At 31.0% G+C, this 20241-nt stretch overlaps 1 protein-coding gene across 1 annotated transcript; it reads right to left on the minus strand.

The window, feature by feature from the left end:
- Positions 1–311: 311 nt before the first annotated feature.
- On the minus strand, positions 312–17824 carry LOC144849018 (uncharacterized). The gene is made up of 23 exons (XM_078705970.1): positions 17766–17824; positions 17476–17556; positions 16992–17063; positions 16476–16547; positions 16093–16164; positions 15288–15359; positions 14801–14872; positions 12562–12642; positions 12078–12149; positions 11562–11633; positions 11179–11250; positions 10374–10445; positions 9888–9959; positions 7649–7729; positions 7165–7236; positions 6649–6720; positions 6266–6337; positions 5461–5532; positions 4975–5046; positions 2712–2783; positions 2345–2419; positions 1618–1689; positions 312–1335 (listed from the first exon to the last, which is right to left on the minus strand). Exons 1-23 carry the CDS (start codon positions 17822–17824, stop codon positions 312–314), a joined length of 2625 nt encoding a protein of 874 aa, XP_078562096.1.
- Between the last annotated feature and the right edge of the window lie 2417 nt (positions 17825–20241).

Here is a 20241-nt window from a genome sequence, read left to right on the forward strand (position 1 = left end):
TTATAAAACAACATTACCAAAATACATTGATGAATAATTTAAATGGGCATATAAATATACTGAAATCTTGAAAATTAAAATTAGCAAACTACATTTATGAATTTATTAAATATTCTACAATCTTGACATAAACAAATTCTTAAATCATTTTAGTACAAACAAAAATATGAATTGTACAAGAAAATGCTTTTAAATGATATTAGTAAAAAGTTTACAGGTACAGTGATAAAAATGTGATTAAAACAAGATCAAAGCAGAGAGTTCTTAATTGCAACTCTCTGATCAAAGATTGAATGCAATAAATAGCCAAATTACAATGTATTAAGTGGAATCTGTACAGGTGCCGGTTGACGCACTTTGCACTTAAACATATAAGCAATTGTGTAAAGATACGGATTGACTGAGGAGTTGATGGGGATGATAAATGTCGCTGCCCAAACATATATGTTATCAGGAATTGTCATCCAACCCATCTCGGAACCAATTGCCATTACTATAATCGGGGCCCAGCAACAGAAATCAGTGAAAACTATTAAGCCTAGTTTTCTCGCCATTTTTAACTGCTCTTTCCTCCTCTGTCTTCTATTGACAGTGGCCCCCGATCTTTTCACTGACAAGAAAATTGTCAGATAACTAAGTACAATTACAAAAAAGCCAACGCCATTAAAGGCAACAAAAATAGCAACAGCATACTCCCAACCTGGCCACCGACTTCTGGTTAAAGGTAGTGCAAGGCACACACTTTCCTTTCCATAATAATTGTCACCAAAATACGATAAGTTTAATTCATTGGCTATTACTGGAAGAAAACTCAGCACAATCCAGAATAGCCATCCGAAGCTGATAATGATTCGACATTTTGTACGGTTGAGGCGTTTCGTGCTAAATGGATTAACAATGTTAATAGCTCGATCGACACTCAGCAGCATCAGTGTAAACACTGAGCATTGCCCAGAGAGTGTAGAAATAGCCCCTGCAAAACTGCAAAGGACACTATTTCTCCAAACTCTGGAAACCTTTCCGTATCTTCCTCTGTAATGTATATCCACACTGGCAATGATGATCAGGTAGACTGACATCAGCAGGTCAGACACGGCAAGATTAGTAATTAGTGTGGTTTGGACTTTGTTAACATTGTTAATATCATTATCTTTTTTAAACTTTCGTGAAACGATAACAACAACATTCCCAATGACCGAAGATAACCCGATAATCATCATCAACACACGGAGAAGTTCATTTTTTAGCAAGTCTTCACACGATGCAAATGCATCTGAAGGCTCGCAGACATCGATGGCGCCAACAAGGCAACAGAGACTAGAGTATTCCGAGTACCTAAAAGAATCAAATATAGCAACATAATAAGTGCTAAGTTATTATTTGTTGTATCTTAAAGGAATTTCATTAAATTTTGGGATGTTTTAAATAGTTCAAATCCAACATTTCAAAATTTTGAACTGCGTGTTATCTGCATATCTTTTGCAATATTTTTAAGTTAGCCCACCACTTGGTGTTTAAGCTCAAATAGTATACGTATGAAATGCCATATGTGGCAAAATATTTCTCTTTTTATGAATAATAAGTTGAAGTTGTGTATGTAGATCTATCAATACTTACAATTCTTTTAAGCTTGTAAATTGCTGAAAAGTTCTATCTCTGTAAACCTTTAACTTGTTGCCTCTTAACTTTCTAAAAATAGCAAATTTAAACACTAAATTAAACATTGTTAAGAATGTACAAGAAGAATTACCAGAGTTGCCAAAATTAATTATTTCTGAGGTGGTTTTCTGTGTATCAACTTTTTTTGTCTAGAGCTGTGTATGTTTCACACTTTCTCTTCTTTCATTCATTACTAACATAATATATTTATGTTGTATACATAACATTTCTTATAATAATATAAATTAATAATAATATAATATAATAATGTACAGAACTAATAATATGTTTAGATTTGAGTGTTTAGTTATTGTAGCTTGGTATTTTTAAAGGTGGTTTTACTTGTTAGTAGATAGTATAAAGTAACTAACACTAAATTTCTTCAATTTTGAAAAAATAAATCAATTTCTGCAATATATAACCATGTAATAGAGTCGAGCAATTATCAAGTATTTGGATCTATGATTTCTGAAATTGAAGAGTAAGTTAATATATTTTAGTGGTAAATCACATGTGCATAAACATAATTACTGTTTATTAAAAATAGGCCAAAGTGATAAGGATGATTTAATTGAGGCAATCAAAGGTGGATGTTCTCTCTATTGATCCTGATATAAATCATACCAATTTAGGTTATGGACACGCGAGAAGTAAAAAAAATACAAATTGCACAGTGTTAACTTACAAAATCGAAAGTGATGAAACAACAAAAGAAAATGCCTCAGGATCTATGGTAGTTATAGCGTTGTTATCTAAGTTCCTGTTAAAAGATAAATCAACGGACCCTTAATTATATAATTAGCTTAACCAATTAATATACTATAATGAGTAAGATTTACAGTAGGACAGCTCTATTTAGGAGACACTTTCCGCAAACGAGGGGCAATATATTATTATATATGTTATAACACAATGGCCAACCCCTAAGGGGACAATGTTTTTTCCCATTACAAAAACAATAAAAACGTTGTTGGGTTTTGAAGGTGTCCCATTAATATGGTTTTTACTGTAATTTAAAATATAAAAGTATATGAACAAGAGAAAACACTTACAGTGTTGTTAATGCTGTCAAACCATTAAATGCATTAGCTGGCAATGTACTGATTTTGTGACCATTCAAACGCCTTCAAAATAAAATGATTCATAGTAAGTAAAATCATATGTATTCAAGTTGTTTGATACAGTATGATTGTAAATTTTCATTGAAAAAAAAATTAATGACAAAAGAGATCTTTGAATCAAATAATCATGTATATAAACAATAATATAATTCATGTTGTTACTCTATTCTATTGATTGGCACCGGTGTTACAGCAATGTTAGGGCAGTCCATGACATACAGTATCAACTGAAATAATTAGAAAAGTTCTAAAACAACAATACAAAAAGTTTCTTTTGAAATTAGGAAGTTTGTAAAATGAAGTATTGAAAAAATACTCACAATTCTGTCAATGATTCCAAACCAGAAAATGCATAGGCTTTCAATGTGCGTATTTGGTTACCTTCCAACCGCCTTAAATGATAAATAATGCACAGTATAATATTCTTGCTAGCTTAGGCTTGAGCAGATAAGTTAATTGCAAATTATCTATTGAGTTCTACATCTTATATCATTTTGGGGTTTGCCCCCATTCCCAGTCAAAGTTTCCAAATACCCATTTTTTCAGCCCTACCAAACTATAACCTTCCGAATGGTAACTGTTTCCTAATGTTTGCTTGTTTTGTGCTGCTCCTAAAGAAGCAGCACAAAAAGAAGCCCATCTCAAAATTGAGCATATCTCAAAAAGAAGCCCACCTAAGAATCCTAAAAAAAGAAACAGCAATTTACTTCTTTTCAAGGTTTTATGGTAATCTGTAATTGTTAATTCTACATGTATGATTTAATTTAGTGAAATAATATAAATTTGTAAACGTAGCAAATGGAATGAAAAAATTCACAGGTCTGTCAATGCTGACAAATTATTAAATGCAAGGGCTGGCAATGTACTGATTTGGTTACCATCCAACCCCCTACAAAGGAAAAAAATGAACAGTATAATACAATTACAATAATCAAGAAGGTTGATTTTTTTTCCTAATATGGTAATACAGTATGGTATGAAACTCCCAGACACATCCCATTAAGACACTGGAGGCCTGAATGATTTTCCTATTTAGGCAGCACATCCAAACACACACACATCTCCCATAGGCACAAACAATTTTTGACAATAAGGGGGTTTTTCATGTATTTATAATCCTGTAACCAGTTACCTAAATACTTTTTGACAGTGAATATAATTTTGAAATACTGAAAATGATATTACTGGACCCCCTGCAAGGCCTCCCTAAGGGGACATCAAGACCCATTGTTGGGAGTTTTAAATGTAATAAAATATTAATTATTAAATGAAGTTAAAACAATTACTCTACAGGATCATTGCCTTAAATTTTGCATACTGTTAGAAAATTGCATGTAATACACTTTTTTTCAGGTTAAAGTTTTAAATTACAGCTTTGTTGGCCACCAAAACCACTTTTAAGCTTTACTTGCCCACCCTGTAAATGTTTTCCTTTATGCTAGAGAATAGTAACCCTTTTATAGTACAAAAGTTTTATTTCAGTCGACCACTTGCTCCAGGTTCATCATCTCAATTAAAATTGAATTACATTTTGCTACAAGATCAAAAATGAATATCGTAATAATAAACATACTTTCTCAGGCTTGACAGTTTTTATTGGTGAAACATTGGCTGCTAAAAGTTTGGTTTTTATTTCAACAAAAACCCTTATTATGGGGACAATTTTGTTAGGTTTCGAAGGTGTCCCATTAATAGGGGTTCTACTGTAATTTAAAATATAAAAGTATATAAACAAGAGAAAACACTTACAGTGTTGTCAATGCTGTCAAACCATTAAATGCATTAGCTGGCAATGTACTGATTTTGTGACCATTCAAACGCCTTCAAAATAACATATTTCATAGTAAGTAAAATTATTATATCATAGTTGTTTGATACAGAAAAATAATTCACAGTAAGGAAAATCATATACAGTATCCAAGTTGTTTGATACAGTATTATGGTAATTATTTTCATAAAAAAAAAAATTAGTGACCAAAGAGGTCTTTGAATCAAATCGTCATGTATATAAACAATATAATACATGTTGTTAGTTGTAAAGTATATTGATTGGCACCGGTGTTACAGCAATGTTAGGGCAGTCCATGACATCCAGTATCAACTAGAATAATTAGAATAGTTCTAAAACGACAATAAATAAAGTTTCTTTTGAAATTAGGAAGTTTGTAAAATGAAGTATTGAAAAAATACTCACAGTTCTGTCAATGATTCCAAACCAGAAAATGCATAGGCTTCCAATGTGTGTATTTGGTTACCTTCCAACCGCCTTAAATGATAAATAATGCACAGTATAATAATAGTCTTGAGCAGGTAAGTTAATTGCAAATTATCTATTGAGTTCTACATCTTATATAATTTTGGGGTTCCCCCCCCATTCCCAGTCCGAGTTTCCAAATACCCATTTTTCAGTCCTAGCAAACTATAACCTTCCGAATGGTAACTGTTTCCTAATGCTTGCTTGTTTTGTGCTGCTTCTAAAGGAGCGGCACAAAAAAAAGCCCATCTTAAAATTTAGCATATCTCGAAAAGAAGCCCACCCAAGAATCCTAAAAAAAGAAACAGCAATTACCTTCTTTTTAAGGTTTTATGGTAATCTGTAATTTTTAATTCTACATGCATGATTTAATTTAGTGAAATAATATAAATTTGTAAACAAAGCAAATAGTATGAAAACACTCACAGGTCTGTCAAAGCTGACAAACCATTAAATGCTCTGGCTGGCAATGTACTGATTTGGTTACCATCCAACCTCCTACAAAGGAAAAAGAATGAACAGTATAATAAAATTACAATATTCAAGAAGGTTGATTTTTTTTCCTAATATGGTAATACAGTATGGTACTACAGTTGGAACTCCCAGACACATCCCATTAAGACACTAGTATTAAGGCCTGAATGATTTTCCTATTAAGCAGCACATCCAAACACAAACACACCTCCTATAGGCACAGACAATTTTTGACAATAAGGGGGTTTTCATGTATTTATAATCCTGTAACCGGTTACCTAAATACTTTTTGACAGTGAATATAATTTTGATAGACTGAAAATGATATTACTGGACCTCCTGCAAGGCCTCCCTAAGGGGACATCAAGACCCATTGTTGGGATTTTTAAATGTAATCAATAGTAATTATTAAATGAAGTGAAAACAATTACTCTATATAATCATTACCTTAAAATTGCATACTGTTAGAAAATTGCATGTAATACATTATTTTATTCTGGTACAAGAATTAAATTTACAGTTAACTATAATATAATAAGGAATTCATAATTACAAATTAAGATAGGTTTACTACATAACTTTAAAATAAAATTTAATGACAAAAAAGATCAACGTTTCGGAACCATCATGGAACCATTCTCAAGAACAAATGAGTAAAATTAACAACGTCTATCTTTTTTCTCATTAAATTTTATTTTAAAATGTGTAATTAAAAAAGATAATTATAAAAGTATTATGAACTAGATAGAACACTTACAGTGTTGTCAATGCTGTCAAACCATTAAATGCATTAGCTGGCAATGTACTAATTTTGTGAGCATTCAAACGTCTTCAAAATAAAATGATTCATAGTAATTAAAATCATATGTATCCAAGTTGTTTGATACTGTATGATTGTAAATTTTCATTTAAAAAAATGTAGTGACAAAAGAGATCTTTGAATCAAATAATCATGTATATAAACAATAATATAATTCATGTTGTTAGTTGTAAATTGATTGGCACCGGTGTTACAGCAATGTTAGGGCCGTCTATGATATCCAGTATCAACTGGAATAATTAGAATAGTTCTAAAACAACAATAAATAAAGTTTCTTTTAAAAATAAGGAAGTTTGTAAAAGTATTGAAAAAATACTCACAGTTCTGTCAATGATTCCAAACCGGCAAATGCATAGGCTTCCAATGTGTGTATTTGGTTACCATCCAACCGCCTTAAATGATAAAAAATACACAGTATATGATAAATAATGCACATTATGGTCTTGCTAGTTTGGGCTTGAGCAGTTAATTAAGTTAGTTGCAAATTATTTATTGATTTAATATAAACACTGCATTTACCCGTTTTATTTTTGTTTTCAGATTAAAGTTTTTATAAGTTATTTTTCCGGCCATTTACAGCTTTGTTGGCAACCAAAACCACTGCGCTAATTAGTCTTAAGCTTTACTTGCCCACCCTGTAAATGTTTTCCTTTATGCTAGAGAATAGTAACACTTTTATAGTACAAAAGTGTTATTTCAAGCAAGTTGACCAGTGGCTCCAGGTTCATCATCTCTCATTAAAATTCAATTACACATTATAAAATGATAAACTACATGCATCTGTTTATTGTACAATGTAGTGATTTGGGATAAATGTGTTAAGATATTATACTCACAGGTCTGTCAATGCTATCAAACCATTAAATACATTTTCTGGCAATTTCCTTATTTGGTTACCGTCCAACCTCCTACAAAGAATAAAGAATACACAGTAAAAGAAATTAAAATATCCATCCATCCATATTTGTGATTAAACTCGTTTTTATGAAGTAATTCAATCATTATTATAAAGTATATAGCATGAAAAAATACTCACAGCAATGTCAATGATGTCAAACCCAAAAATGCATTTGCTGGCAATGTACTTATTTTGAAATCTCTCAACCACCTTCAAGGTAAAACAATGCAGTAAACCAAGTAGCAGGCCATTAAATACATTTCATGTTTTGCGATATGTATTACATAATTATTATTATATCATATACCATGTTGTGCCATGTTTTTCTGTTGGTTTTAGTTTGGAACAAAAAGTTTCTAAAATTTAGTTTTATTTGAAAATTCTAGATAGTTTGTAGAAATTCCTACCCAAAAAATACTCACAGTTCTGGCAGTGATGTCAACCCATTAAATGCATTGGCTTCTAGTGTACGTATTTGATTAGATTCCACCACCCAGACAGGACTAAAGAAAAGGAAAGTTCAGTAAGAAAAAATTGCAGTATTCAAAACTATATATACTAGGCCTACTATAAACTATATTTTTTCAACTATAATTTAAAACCATTAGTTACCATTAAAGATTAGATCTAAGAATTCTAATTCTCCGACTGGGTAATTATCACAAAAATTGAATTCAATATCATTGTATTTTGTCTGGTTGTGAAATGTTACTTTTCTTTGTTTTCCACGGAATTACACTGTAGTGATATAGGTGGACAACACAGATACATCAAAATTCAGTTATTTTTGTAAACCCACATACCCCCCACTTTTTTTTATCCTTATGCCACTGCTGCAGTGTAGCCTGCAACTCAATAAATGAAACAGGTACTGAAATGGTACTGAATGATGCTTCATTTTATGAAAACCACATAAAATAAAATAATCATAAAAAATTAATTAAAAAAGTAGAAATAAACGAAGCAATTTCAATAAATATGTAAATAATGTTTAGGTAAGTTTTGATTTTTAAAGAATAGGTTTAAGCAGCAAGACAAGAAATATGATATGTTTGTCAATTAACTTTAATTTGATAGCCTTGTTTTGTTCACATTCATTTGCTCATTCATATTCAATATCATAAGTAAAAAAATAGAAATTTTGTTCTCATAGCCCACCGTTTAAGCTAAATTATGTTACAAAATAAAATATAACAGTTTATTATATCTCAACCGTATGTTGTGACAGTAAATAAAAATATAATTATATTTTATTTGTATTACCAACCGAATGGATCTTTTAAAAAGTAAATTATGTTTGTTGTAGCAATTTTTAGTCGCGTGGACGCGACTCTATAGTTCACTATGTCGGTCGGTCGGTCTGTCTGTCGGTCTGTCGGTCCGGTATCACTATGCGTTTTATCGCTTTTCTGTACTTTTTGAACTGTTTTGATGTCAACATGTGGGCATTTACGTGAAATTGTGCACCTCCTATTGTGAATGACGTTAGAGTTGCGCAACGTGATTTACGCGCGATTTAACGATTTTCTCGTATTTAACTTAGGTCAAAAACCAAATAACATTTTAAATTGAAACTTTGCAAAAGTTTAATTTATATCAGGCGCTAGCTTTCTGTTGAAAAAAAATGTGTGTTTTACACAGAGTTACGCGCGCATGCGCATTTAAAATGTTAAAATGCGCAAAATTAATTTTTAATCAACTTTCTACGCGTTTCTTGTCATTTTGAGCATGTCAAAAATTCCCATACACGCGCAAATTTGTACGCGCATGCGCACGTAGCGTTAAATACATACTTTTTTCACGTGATTTATGTTTTTGCAGCCTTTTGTAATAATTTTACCAACTTTGAAACAATTTCGACTTAAAATTACGTCATACGAGCACGTCGAATTGGATAATTTGCGCACGTTTTTGATGAAAAAGTTCAAAAATTCGTCAAAATTATGCCTTTTTAGTCGCGTGGTCTGTCTGTCGGTCTGTCTGTCGGTCCGGTATCACTATGCATTGTAGCACACGACTTAATGGCTGTTGGCCTTGTTTTATAGGCATGTTGCAAGTCATGGCAAAATCTCTTCTATTTTTTAACAGCAACCTGTAGTGCACTGTAGGCTAGTGTCACTTAACCCTGAACGGAATGATAATAATTAAATGGCAAAGATTAAAACTGTGTAGCATTTATGCATTCATTTTTGCAGTAAATATATTGAACTAATGAATTATTAATCAAAGGAAATTCATAAGAGTAACTATGAAAAAAATACCTGTAATATGTGACTTGCCCGGTGTGCAATATCCTTAAAAGTACAAAAAATACAGAGTAATTGTTAATTTAAAAAAAAATTATTTATATTTTGATAACTCAAAACAAAATCACTACATAAACAAATACTAAATGTAGTAAATCTCACTTAAATTGTATGTTATTTTGATTTATTATATTATCATATGAAAAATGTAAAAAAATCATGGTGAATTCATTTAAAACCAGTTGTTGGTTTTTTTTTTTTTGTGGCGGGGGGAGGGGTGGGGGGCGGGGGCGGCTGTTTAAACTTATAATCACATAATAATAATAATAAAATTACATATTAAATACTTTGTTATAAATAAAGTTTCTTTTGAAATTAGGAAGTTTGTAAAATGAAGTATTGAAAAAATACTCACAGTTCTGTCAATGATTCCAAACCAGAAAATGCATAGGCTTCCAATGTGTGTATTTGGTTACCTTCCAACCGCCTTAAATGATAAATAATGCACAGTATAATAATAGTCTTGAGCAGGTAAGTTAATTGCAAATTATCTATTGAGTTCTACATCTTATATAATTTTGGGGTTCCCCCCCCATTCCCAGTCCGAGTTTCCAAATACCCATTTTTCAGTCCTAGCAAACTATAACCTTCCGAATGGTAACTGTTTCCTAATGCTTGCTTGTTTTGTGCTGCTTCTAAAGGAGCGGCACAAAAAAAAGCCCATCTTAAAATTTAGCATATCTCGAAAAGAAGCCCACCCAAGAATCCTAAAAAAAGAAACAGCAATTACCTTCTTTTTAAGGTTTTATGGTAATCTGTAATTTTTAATTCTACATGCATGATTTAATTTAGTGAAATAATATAAATTTGTAAACAAAGCAAATAGTATGAAAACACTCACAGGTCTGTCAAAGCTGACAAACCATTAAATGCTCTGGCTGGCAATGTACTGATTTGGTTACCATCCAACCTCCTACAAAGGAAAAAGAATGAACAGTATAATAAAATTACAATATTCAAGAAGGTTGATTTTTTTTCCTAATATGGTAATACAGTATGGTACTACAGTTGGAACTCCCAGACACATCCCATTAAGACACTAGTATTAAGGCCTGAATGATTTTCCTATTAAGCAGCACATCCAAACACAAACACACCTCCTATAGGCACAGACAATTTTTGACAATAAGGGGGTTTTCATGTATTTATAATCCTGTAACCGGTTACCTAAATACTTTTTGACAGTGAATATAATTTTGATAGACTGAAAATGATATTACTGGACCTCCTGCAAGGCCTCCCTAAGGGGACATCAAGACCCATTGTTGGGATTTTTAAATGTAATCAATAGTAATTATTAAATGAAGTGAAAACAATTACTCTATATAATCATTACCTTAAAATTGCATACTGTTAGAAAATTGCATGTAATACATTATTTTATTCTGGTACAAGAATTAAATTTACAGTTAACTATAATATAATAAGGAATTCATAATTACAAATTAAGATAGGTTTACTACATAACTTTAAAATAAAATTTAATGACAAAAAAGATCAACGTTTCGGAACCATCATGGAACCATTCTCAAGAACAAATGAGTAAAATTAACAACGTCTATCTTTTTTCTCATTAAATTTTATTTTAAAATGTGTAATTAAAAAAGATAATTATAAAAGTATTATGAACTAGATAGAACACTTACAGTGTTGTCAATGCTGTCAAACCATTAAATGCATTAGCTGGCAATGTACTAATTTTGTGAGCATTCAAACGTCTTCAAAATAAAATGATTCATAGTAATTAAAATCATATGTATCCAAGTTGTTTGATACTGTATGATTGTAAATTTTCATTTAAAAAAATGTAGTGACAAAAGAGATCTTTGAATCAAATAATCATGTATATAAACAATAATATAATTCATGTTGTTAGTTGTAAATTGATTGGCACCGGTGTTACAGCAATGTTAGGGCCGTCTATGATATCCAGTATCAACTGGAATAATTAGAATAGTTCTAAAACAACAATAAATAAAGTTTCTTTTAAAAATAAGGAAGTTTGTAAAAGTATTGAAAAAATACTCACAGTTCTGTCAATGATTCCAAACCGGCAAATGCATAGGCTTCCAATGTGTGTATTTGGTTACCATCCAACCGCCTTAAATGATAAAAAATACACAGTATATGATAAATAATGCACATTATGGTCTTGCTAGTTTGGGCTTGAGCAGTTAATTAAGTTAGTTGCAAATTATTTATTGATTTAATATAAACACTGCATTTACCCGTTTTATTTTTGTTTTCAGATTAAAGTTTTTATAAGTTATTTTTCCGGCCATTTACAGCTTTGTTGGCAACCAAAACCACTGCGCTAATTAGTCTTAAGCTTTACTTGCCCACCCTGTAAATGTTTTCCTTTATGCTAGAGAATAGTAACACTTTTATAGTACAAAAGTGTTATTTCAAGCAAGTTGACCAGTGGCTCCAGGTTCATCATCTCTCATTAAAATTCAATTACACATTATAAAATGATAAACTACATGCATCTGTTTATTGTACAATGTAGTGATTTGGGATAAATGTGTTAAGATATTATACTCACAGGTCTGTCAATGCTATCAAACCATTAAATACATTTTCTGGCAATTTCCTTATTTGGTTACCGTCCAACCTCCTACAAAGAATAAAGAATACACAGTAAAAGAAATTAAAATATCCATCCATCCATATTTGTGATTAAACTCGTTTTTATGAAGTAATTCAATCATTATTATAAAGTATATAGCATGAAAAAATACTCACAGCAATGTCAATGATGTCAAACCCAAAAATGCATTTGCTGGCAATGTACTTATTTTGAAATCTCTCAACCACCTTCAAGGTAAAACAATGCAGTAAACCAAGTAGCAGGCCATTAAATACATTTCATGTTTTGCGATATGTATTACATAATTATTATTATATCATATACCATGTTGTGCCATGTTTTTCTGTTGGTTTTAGTTTGGAACAAAAAGTTTCTAAAATTTAGTTTTATTTGAAAATTCTAGATAGTTTGTAGAAATTCCTACCCAAAAAATACTCACAGTTCTGGCAGTGATGTCAACCCATTAAATGCATTGGCTTCTAGTGTACGTATTTGATTAGATTCCACCACCCAGACAGGACTAAAGAAAAGGAAAGTTCAGTAAGAAAAAATTGCAGTATTCAAAACTATATATACTAGGCCTACTATAAACTATATTTTTTCAACTATAATTTAAAACCATTAGTTACCATTAAAGATTAGATCTAAGAATTCTAATTCTCCGACTGGGTAATTATCACAAAAATTGAATTCAATATCATTGTATTTTGTCTGGTTGTGAAATGTTACTTTTCTTTGTTTTCCACGGAATTACACTGTAGTGATATAGGTGGACAACACAGATACATCAAAATTCAGTTATTTTTGTAAACCCACATACCCCCCACTTTTTTTTATCCTTATGCCACTGCTGCAGTGTAGCCTGCAACTCAATAAATGAAACAGGTACTGAAATGGTACTGAATGATGCTTCATTTTATGAAAACCACATAAAATAAAATAATCATAAAAAATTAATTAAAAAAGTAGAAATAAACGAAGCAATTTCAATAAATATGTAAATAATGTTTAGGTAAGTTTTGATTTTTAAAGAATAGGTTTAAGCAGCAAGACAAGAAATATGATATGTTTGTCAATTAACTTTAATTTGATAGCCTTGTTTTGTTCACATTCATTTGCTCATTCATATTCAATATCATAAGTAAAAAAATAGAAATTTTGTTCTCATAGCCCACCGTTTAAGCTAAATTATGTTACAAAATAAAATATAACAGTTTATTATATCTCAACCGTATGTTGTGACAGTAAATAAAAATATAATTATATTTTATTTGTATTACCAACCGAATGGATCTTTTAAAAAGTAAATTATGTTTGTTGTAGCAATTTTTAGTCGCGTGGACGCGACTCTATAGTTCACTATGTCGGTCGGTCGGTCTGTCTGTCGGTCTGTCGGTCCGGTATCACTATGCGTTTTATCGCTTTTCTGTACTTTTTGAACTGTTTTGATGTCAACATGTGGGCATTTACGTGAAATTGTGCACCTCCTATTGTGAATGACGTTAGAGTTGCGCAACGTGATTTACGCGCGATTTAACGATTTTCTCGTATTTAACTTAGGTCAAAAACCAAATAACATTTTAAATTGAAACTTTGCAAAAGTTTAATTTATATCAGGCGCTAGCTTTCTGTTGAAAAAAAATGTGTGTTTTACACAGAGTTACGCGCGCATGCGCATTTAAAATGTTAAAATGCGCAAAATTAATTTTTAATCAACTTTCTACGCGTTTCTTGTCATTTTGAGCATGTCAAAAATTCCCATACACGCGCAAATTTGTACGCGCATGCGCACGTAGCGTTAAATACATACTTTTTTCACGTGATTTATGTTTTTGCAGCCTTTTGTAATAATTTTACCAACTTTGAAACAATTTCGACTTAAAATTACGTCATACGAGCACGTCGAATTGGATAATTTGCGCACGTTTTTGATGAAAAAGTTCAAAAATTCGTCAAAATTATGCCTTTTTAGTCGCGTGGTCTGTCTGTCGGTCTGTCTGTCGGTCCGGTATCACTATGCATTGTAGCACACGACTTAATGGCTGTTGGCCTTGTTTTATAGGCATGTTGCAAGTCATGGCAAAATCTCTTCTATTTTTTAACAGCAACCTGTAGTGCACTGTAGGCTAGTGTCACTTAACCCTGAACGGAATGATAATAATTAAATGGCAAAGATTAAAACTGTGTAGCATTTATGCATTCATTTTTGCAGTAAATATATTGAACTAATGAATTATTAATCAAAGGAAATTCATAAGAGTAACTATGAAAAAAATACCTGTAATATGTGACTTGCCCGGTGTGCAATATCCTTAAAAGTACAAAAAATACAGAGTAATTGTTAATTTAAAAAAAAATTATTTATATTTTGATAACTCAAAACAAAATCACTACATAAACAAATACTAAATGTAGTAAATCTCACTTAAATTGTATGTTATTTTGATTTATTATATTATCATATGAAAAATGTAAAAAAATCATGGTGAATTCATTTAAAACCAGTTGTTGGTTTTTTTTTTTTTGTGGCGGGGGGAGGGGTGGGGGGCGGGGGCGGCTGTTTAAACTTATAATCACATAATAATAATAATAAAATTACATATTAAATACTTTGTTATAAATAAAGTTTCTTTTGAAATTAGGAAGTTTGTAAAATGAAGTATTGAAAAAATACTCACAGTTCTGTCAATGATTCCAAACCAGAAAATGCATAGGCTTCCAATGTGTGTATTTGGTTACCTTCCAACCGCCTTAAATGATAAATAATGCACAGTATAATAATAGTCTTGAGCAGGTAAGTTAATTGCAAATTATCTATTGAGTTCTACATCTTATATAATTTTGGGGTTCCCCCCCCCATTCCCAGTCCGAGTTTCCAAATACCCATTTTTCAGTCCTAGCAAACTATAACCTTCCGAATGGTAACTGTTTCCTAATGCTTGCTTGTTTTGTGCTGCTTCTAAAGGAGCGGCACAAAAAAAAGCCCATCTTAAAATTTAGCATATCTCGAAAAGAAGCCCACCCAAGAATCCTAAAAAAAGAAACAGCAATTACCTTCTTTTTAAGGTTTTATGGTAATCTGTAATTTTTAATTCTACATGCATGATTTAATTTAGTGAAATAATATAAATTTGTAAACAAAGCAAATAGTATGAAAACACTCACAGGTCTGTCAAAGCTGACAAACCATTAAATGCTCTGGCTGGCAATGTACTGATTTGGTTACCATCCAACCTCCTACAAAGGAAAAAGAATGAACAGTATAATAAAATTACAATATTCAAGAAGGTTGATTTTTTTTCCTAATATGGTAATACAGTATGGTACTACAGTTGGAACTCCCAGACACATCCCATTAAGACACTAGTATTAAGGCCTGAATGATTTTCCTATTAAGCAGCACATCCAAACACAAACACACCTCCTATAGGCACAGACAATTTTTGACAATAAGGGGGTTTTCATGTATTTATAATCCTGTAACCGGTTACCTAAATACTTTTTGACAGTGAATATAATTTTGATAGACTGAAAATGATATTACTGGACCTCCTGCAAGGCCTCCCTAAGGGGACATCAAGACCCATTGTTGGGATTTTTAAATGTAATCAATAGTAATTATTAAATGAAGTGAAAACAATTACTCTATATAATCATTACCTTAAAATTGCATACTGTTAGAAAATTGCATGTAATACATTATTTTATTCTGGTACAAGAATTAAATTTACAGTTAACTATAATATAATAAGGAATTCATAATTACAAATTAAGATAGGTTTACTACATAACTTTAAAATAAAATTTAATGACAAAAAAGATCAACGTTTCGGAACCATCATGGAACCATTCTCAAGAACAAATGAGTAAAATTAACAACGTCTATCTTTTTTCTCATTAAATTTTATTTTAAAATGTGTAATTAAAAAAGATAATTATAAAAGTATTATGAACTAGATAGAACACTTACAGTGTTGTCAATGCTGTCAAACCATTAAATGCATTAGCTGGCAATGTACTAATTTTGTGAGCATTCAAACGTCTTCAAAATAAAATGATTCATAGTAATTAAAATCATATGTATCCAAGTTGTTTGATACTGTATGATTGTAAATTTTCATTTAAAAAAATGTAGTGACAAAAGAGATCTTTGAATCAAATAATCATGTATATAAACAATAATATAATTCATGTTGTTAGTTGTAAATTGATTGGCACCGGTGTTACAGCAATGTTAGGGCCGTCTATGATATCCAGTATCAACTGGAATAATTAGAATAGTTCTAAAACAACAATAAATAAAGTTTCTTTTAAAAATAAGGAAGTTTGTAAAAGTATTGAAAAAATACTCACAGTTCTGTCAATGATTCCAAACCGGCAAATGCATAGGCTTCCAATGTGTGTATTTGGTTACCATCCAACCGCCTTAAATGATAAAAAATACACAGTATATGATAAATAATGCACATTATGGTCTTGCTAGTTTGGGCTTGAGCAGTTAATTAAGTTAGTTGCAAATTATTTATTGATTTAATATAAACACTGCATTTACCCGTTTTATTTTTGTTTTCAGATTAAAGTTTTTATAAGTTATTTTTCCGGCCATTTACAGCTTTGTTGGCAACCAAAACCACTGCGCTAATTAGTCTTAAGCTTTACTTGCCCACCCTGTAAATGTTTTCCTTTATGCTAGAGAATAGTAACACTTTTATAGTACAAAAGTGTTATTTCAAGCAAGTTGACCAGTGGCTCCAGGTTCATCATCTCTCATTAAAATTCAATTACACATTATAAAATGATAAACTACATGCATCTGTTTATTGTACAATGTAGTGATTTGGGATAAATGTGTTAAGATATTATACTCACAGGTCTGTCAATGCTATCAAACCATTAAATACATTTTCTGGCAATTTCCTTATTTGGTTACCGTCCAACCTCCTACAAAGAATAAAGAATACACAGTAAAAGAAATTAAAATATCCATCCATCCATATTTGTGATTAAACTCGTTTTTATGAAGTAATTCAATCATTATTATAAAGTATATAGCATGAAAAAATACTCACAGCAATGTCAATGATGTCAAACCCAAAAATGCATTTGCTGGCAATGTACTTATTTTGAAATCTCTCAACCACCTTCAAGGTAAAACAATGCAGTAAACCAAGTAGCAGGCCATTAAATACATTTCATGTTTTGCGATATGTATTACATAATTATTATTATATCATATACCATGTTGTGCCATGTTTTTCTGTTGGTTTTAGTTTGGAACAAAAAGTTTCTAAAATTTAGTTTTATTTGAAAATTCTAGATAGTTTGTAGAAATTCCTACCCAAAAAATACTCACAGTTCTGGCAGTGATGTCAACCCATTAAATGCATTGGCTTCTAGTGTACGTATTTGATTAGATTCCACCACCCAGACAGGACTAAAGAAAAGGAAAGTTCAGTAAGAAAAAATTGCAGTATTCAAAACTATATATACTAGGCCTACTATAAACTATATTTTTTCAACTATAATTTAAAACCATTAGTTACCATTAAAGATTAGATCTAAGAATTCTAATTCTCCGACTGGGTAATTATCACAAAAATTGAATTCAATATCATTGTATTTTGTCTGGTTGTGAAATGTTACTTTTCTTTGTTTTCCACGGAATTACACTGTAGTGATATAGGTGGACAACACAGATACATCAAAATTCAGTTATTTTTGTAAACCCACATACCCCCCACTTTTTTTTATCCTTATGCCACTGCTGCAGTGTAGCCTGCAACTCAATAAATGAAACAGGTACTGAAATGGTACTGAATGATGCTTCATTTTATGAAAACCACATAAAATAAAATAATCATAAAAAATTAATTAAAAAAGTAGAAATAAACGAAGCAATTTCAATAAATATGTAAATAATGTTTAGGTAAGTTTTGATTTTTAAAGAATAGGTTTAAGCAGCAAGACAAGAAATATGATATGTTTGTCAATTAACTTTAATTTGATAGCCTTGTTTTGTTCACATTCATTTGCTCATTCATATTCAATATCATAAGTAAAAAAATAGAAATTTTGTTCTCATAGCCCACCGTTTAAGCTAAATTATGTTACAAAATAAAATATAACAGTTTATTATATCTCAACCGTATGTTGTGACAGTAAATAAAAATATAATTATATTTTATTTGTATTACCAACCGAATGGATCTTTTAAAAAGTAAATTATGTTTGTTGTAGCAATTTTTAGTCGCGTGGACGCGACTCTATAGTTCACTATGTCGGTCGGTCGGTCTGTCTGTCGGTCTGTCGGTCCGGTATCACTATGCGTTTTATCGCTTTTCTGTACTTTTTGAACTGTTTTGATGTCAACATGTGGGCATTTACGTGAAATTGTGCACCTCCTATTGTGAATGACGTTAGAGTTGCGCAACGTGATTTACGCGCGATTTAACGATTTTCTCGTATTTAACTTAGGTCAAAAACCAAATAACATTTTAAATTGAAACTTTGCAAAAGTTTAATTTATATCAGGCGCTAGCTTTCTGTTGAAAAAAAATGTGTGTTTTACACAGAGTTACGCGCGCATGCGCATTTAAAATGTTAAAATGCGCAAAATTAATTTTTAATCAACTTTCTACGCGTTTCTTGTCATTTTGAGCATGTCAAAAATTCCCATACACGCGCAAATTTGTACGCGCATGCGCACGTAGCGTTAAATACATACTTTTTTCACGTGATTTATGTTTTTGCAGCCTTTTGTAATAATTTTACCAACTTTGAAACAATTTCGACTTAAAATTACGTCATACGAGCACGTCGAATTGGATAATTTGCGCACGTTTTTGATGAAAAAGTTCAAAAATTCGTCAAAATTATGCCTTTTTAGTCGCGTGGTCTGTCTGTCGGTCTGTCTGTCGGTCCGGTATCACTATGCATTGTAGCACACGACTTAATGGCTGTTGGCCTTGTTTTATAGGCATGTTGCAAGTCATGGCAAAATCTCTTCTATTTTTTAACAGCAACCTGTAGTGCACTGTAGGCTAGTGTCACTTAACCCTGAACGGAATGATAATAATTAAATGGCAAAGATTAAAACTGTGTAGCATTTATGCATTCATTTTTGCAGTAAATATATTGAACTAATGAATTATTAATCAAAGGAAATTCATAAGAGTAACTATGAAAAAAATACCTGTAATATGTGACTTGCCCGGTGTGCAATATCCTTAAAAGTACAAAAAATACAGAGTAATTGTTAATTTAAAAAAAAATTATTTATATTTTGATAACTCAAAACAAAATCACTACATAAACAAATACTAAATGTAGTAAATCTCACTTAAATTGTATGTTATTTTGATTTATTATATTATCATATGAAAAATGTAACAAAATCATGGTGAATTCATTTAAAACCAGTTGTTGGTTTTTTTTTTTTTGTGGCGGGGGGAGGGGTGGGGGGGCGGGGGCGGCTGTTTAAACTTATAATCACATAATAATAATAATAAAATTACATATTAAATACTTTGTTATAGTTGTCCTACAATGTAAAATACAATTTATAAATATAAAACTATCTTTGAATCAATTAATCAATTATAATTAATGTTGTTCATTCGAATTCAATTGACTGACACTGGTGTTTACTCAATGTTTGTTAGGGCAGTCCATGACATTCAGTATTAACTGGAATAATTATAATAACCACAATTAGGAAGTATTGGAAAAAAAACTCCAAATGATTCCAAACTGGCAAATGCATAGGCTTCCAACGTATGTATTTGGTTACCTTCCAACCGCATTAAATAATAAATAATGAACAGTAATAGTCCAGGTAAGTTAATTGCAAATTATCTATTGAGTTCTACATTTGATATAATTTTGGGGTTTGCCCCATTCCTAGTCCGAGTTTCCAAAATAGCAAACTATAACTTTCCGAATGGTAACTGTTTCCTAATGCTTGCTTGTTTTAAATGTAATCAAATAGTAATTATTAAATGAAGTTAAAACAATTACTCTATAGGACCATTACATTAAAATGTGCATACTGTTAGAAATTGCATGTAATTTATTATTTTATTCTGGTACGTATAAGAATTCAACTTATATTTAACTATAA

This window comes from Antedon bifida, chromosome 7 (assembly GCF_963402885.1).
Source record: "Antedon bifida chromosome 7, ecAntBifi1.1, whole genome shotgun sequence".
Taxonomy (NCBI): domain Eukaryota; kingdom Metazoa; phylum Echinodermata; class Crinoidea; order Comatulida; family Antedonidae; genus Antedon; species Antedon bifida.

Bases quoted from the DNA above. Each gene is read 5' to 3' on its own strand.
- LOC144849018 (XM_078705970.1), bottom strand. From the start codon at position 17,824: ATGTATCTGTGTTGTCCACCTATATCACTACAGTGTAATTCCGTGGAA. The intron at 16,165-16,475 runs GTGAGTATTTTT...TTTATTTTGAAG, and splicing joins TTGGAATCATTGACAGAACT to ACGTTTGAATGCTCACAAAA. The intron at 7,237-7,648 runs GTGAGTATTTTT...TATTCTTTGTAG, and splicing joins TTGACATCACTGCCAGAACT to GAGGTTGGACGGTAACCAAA.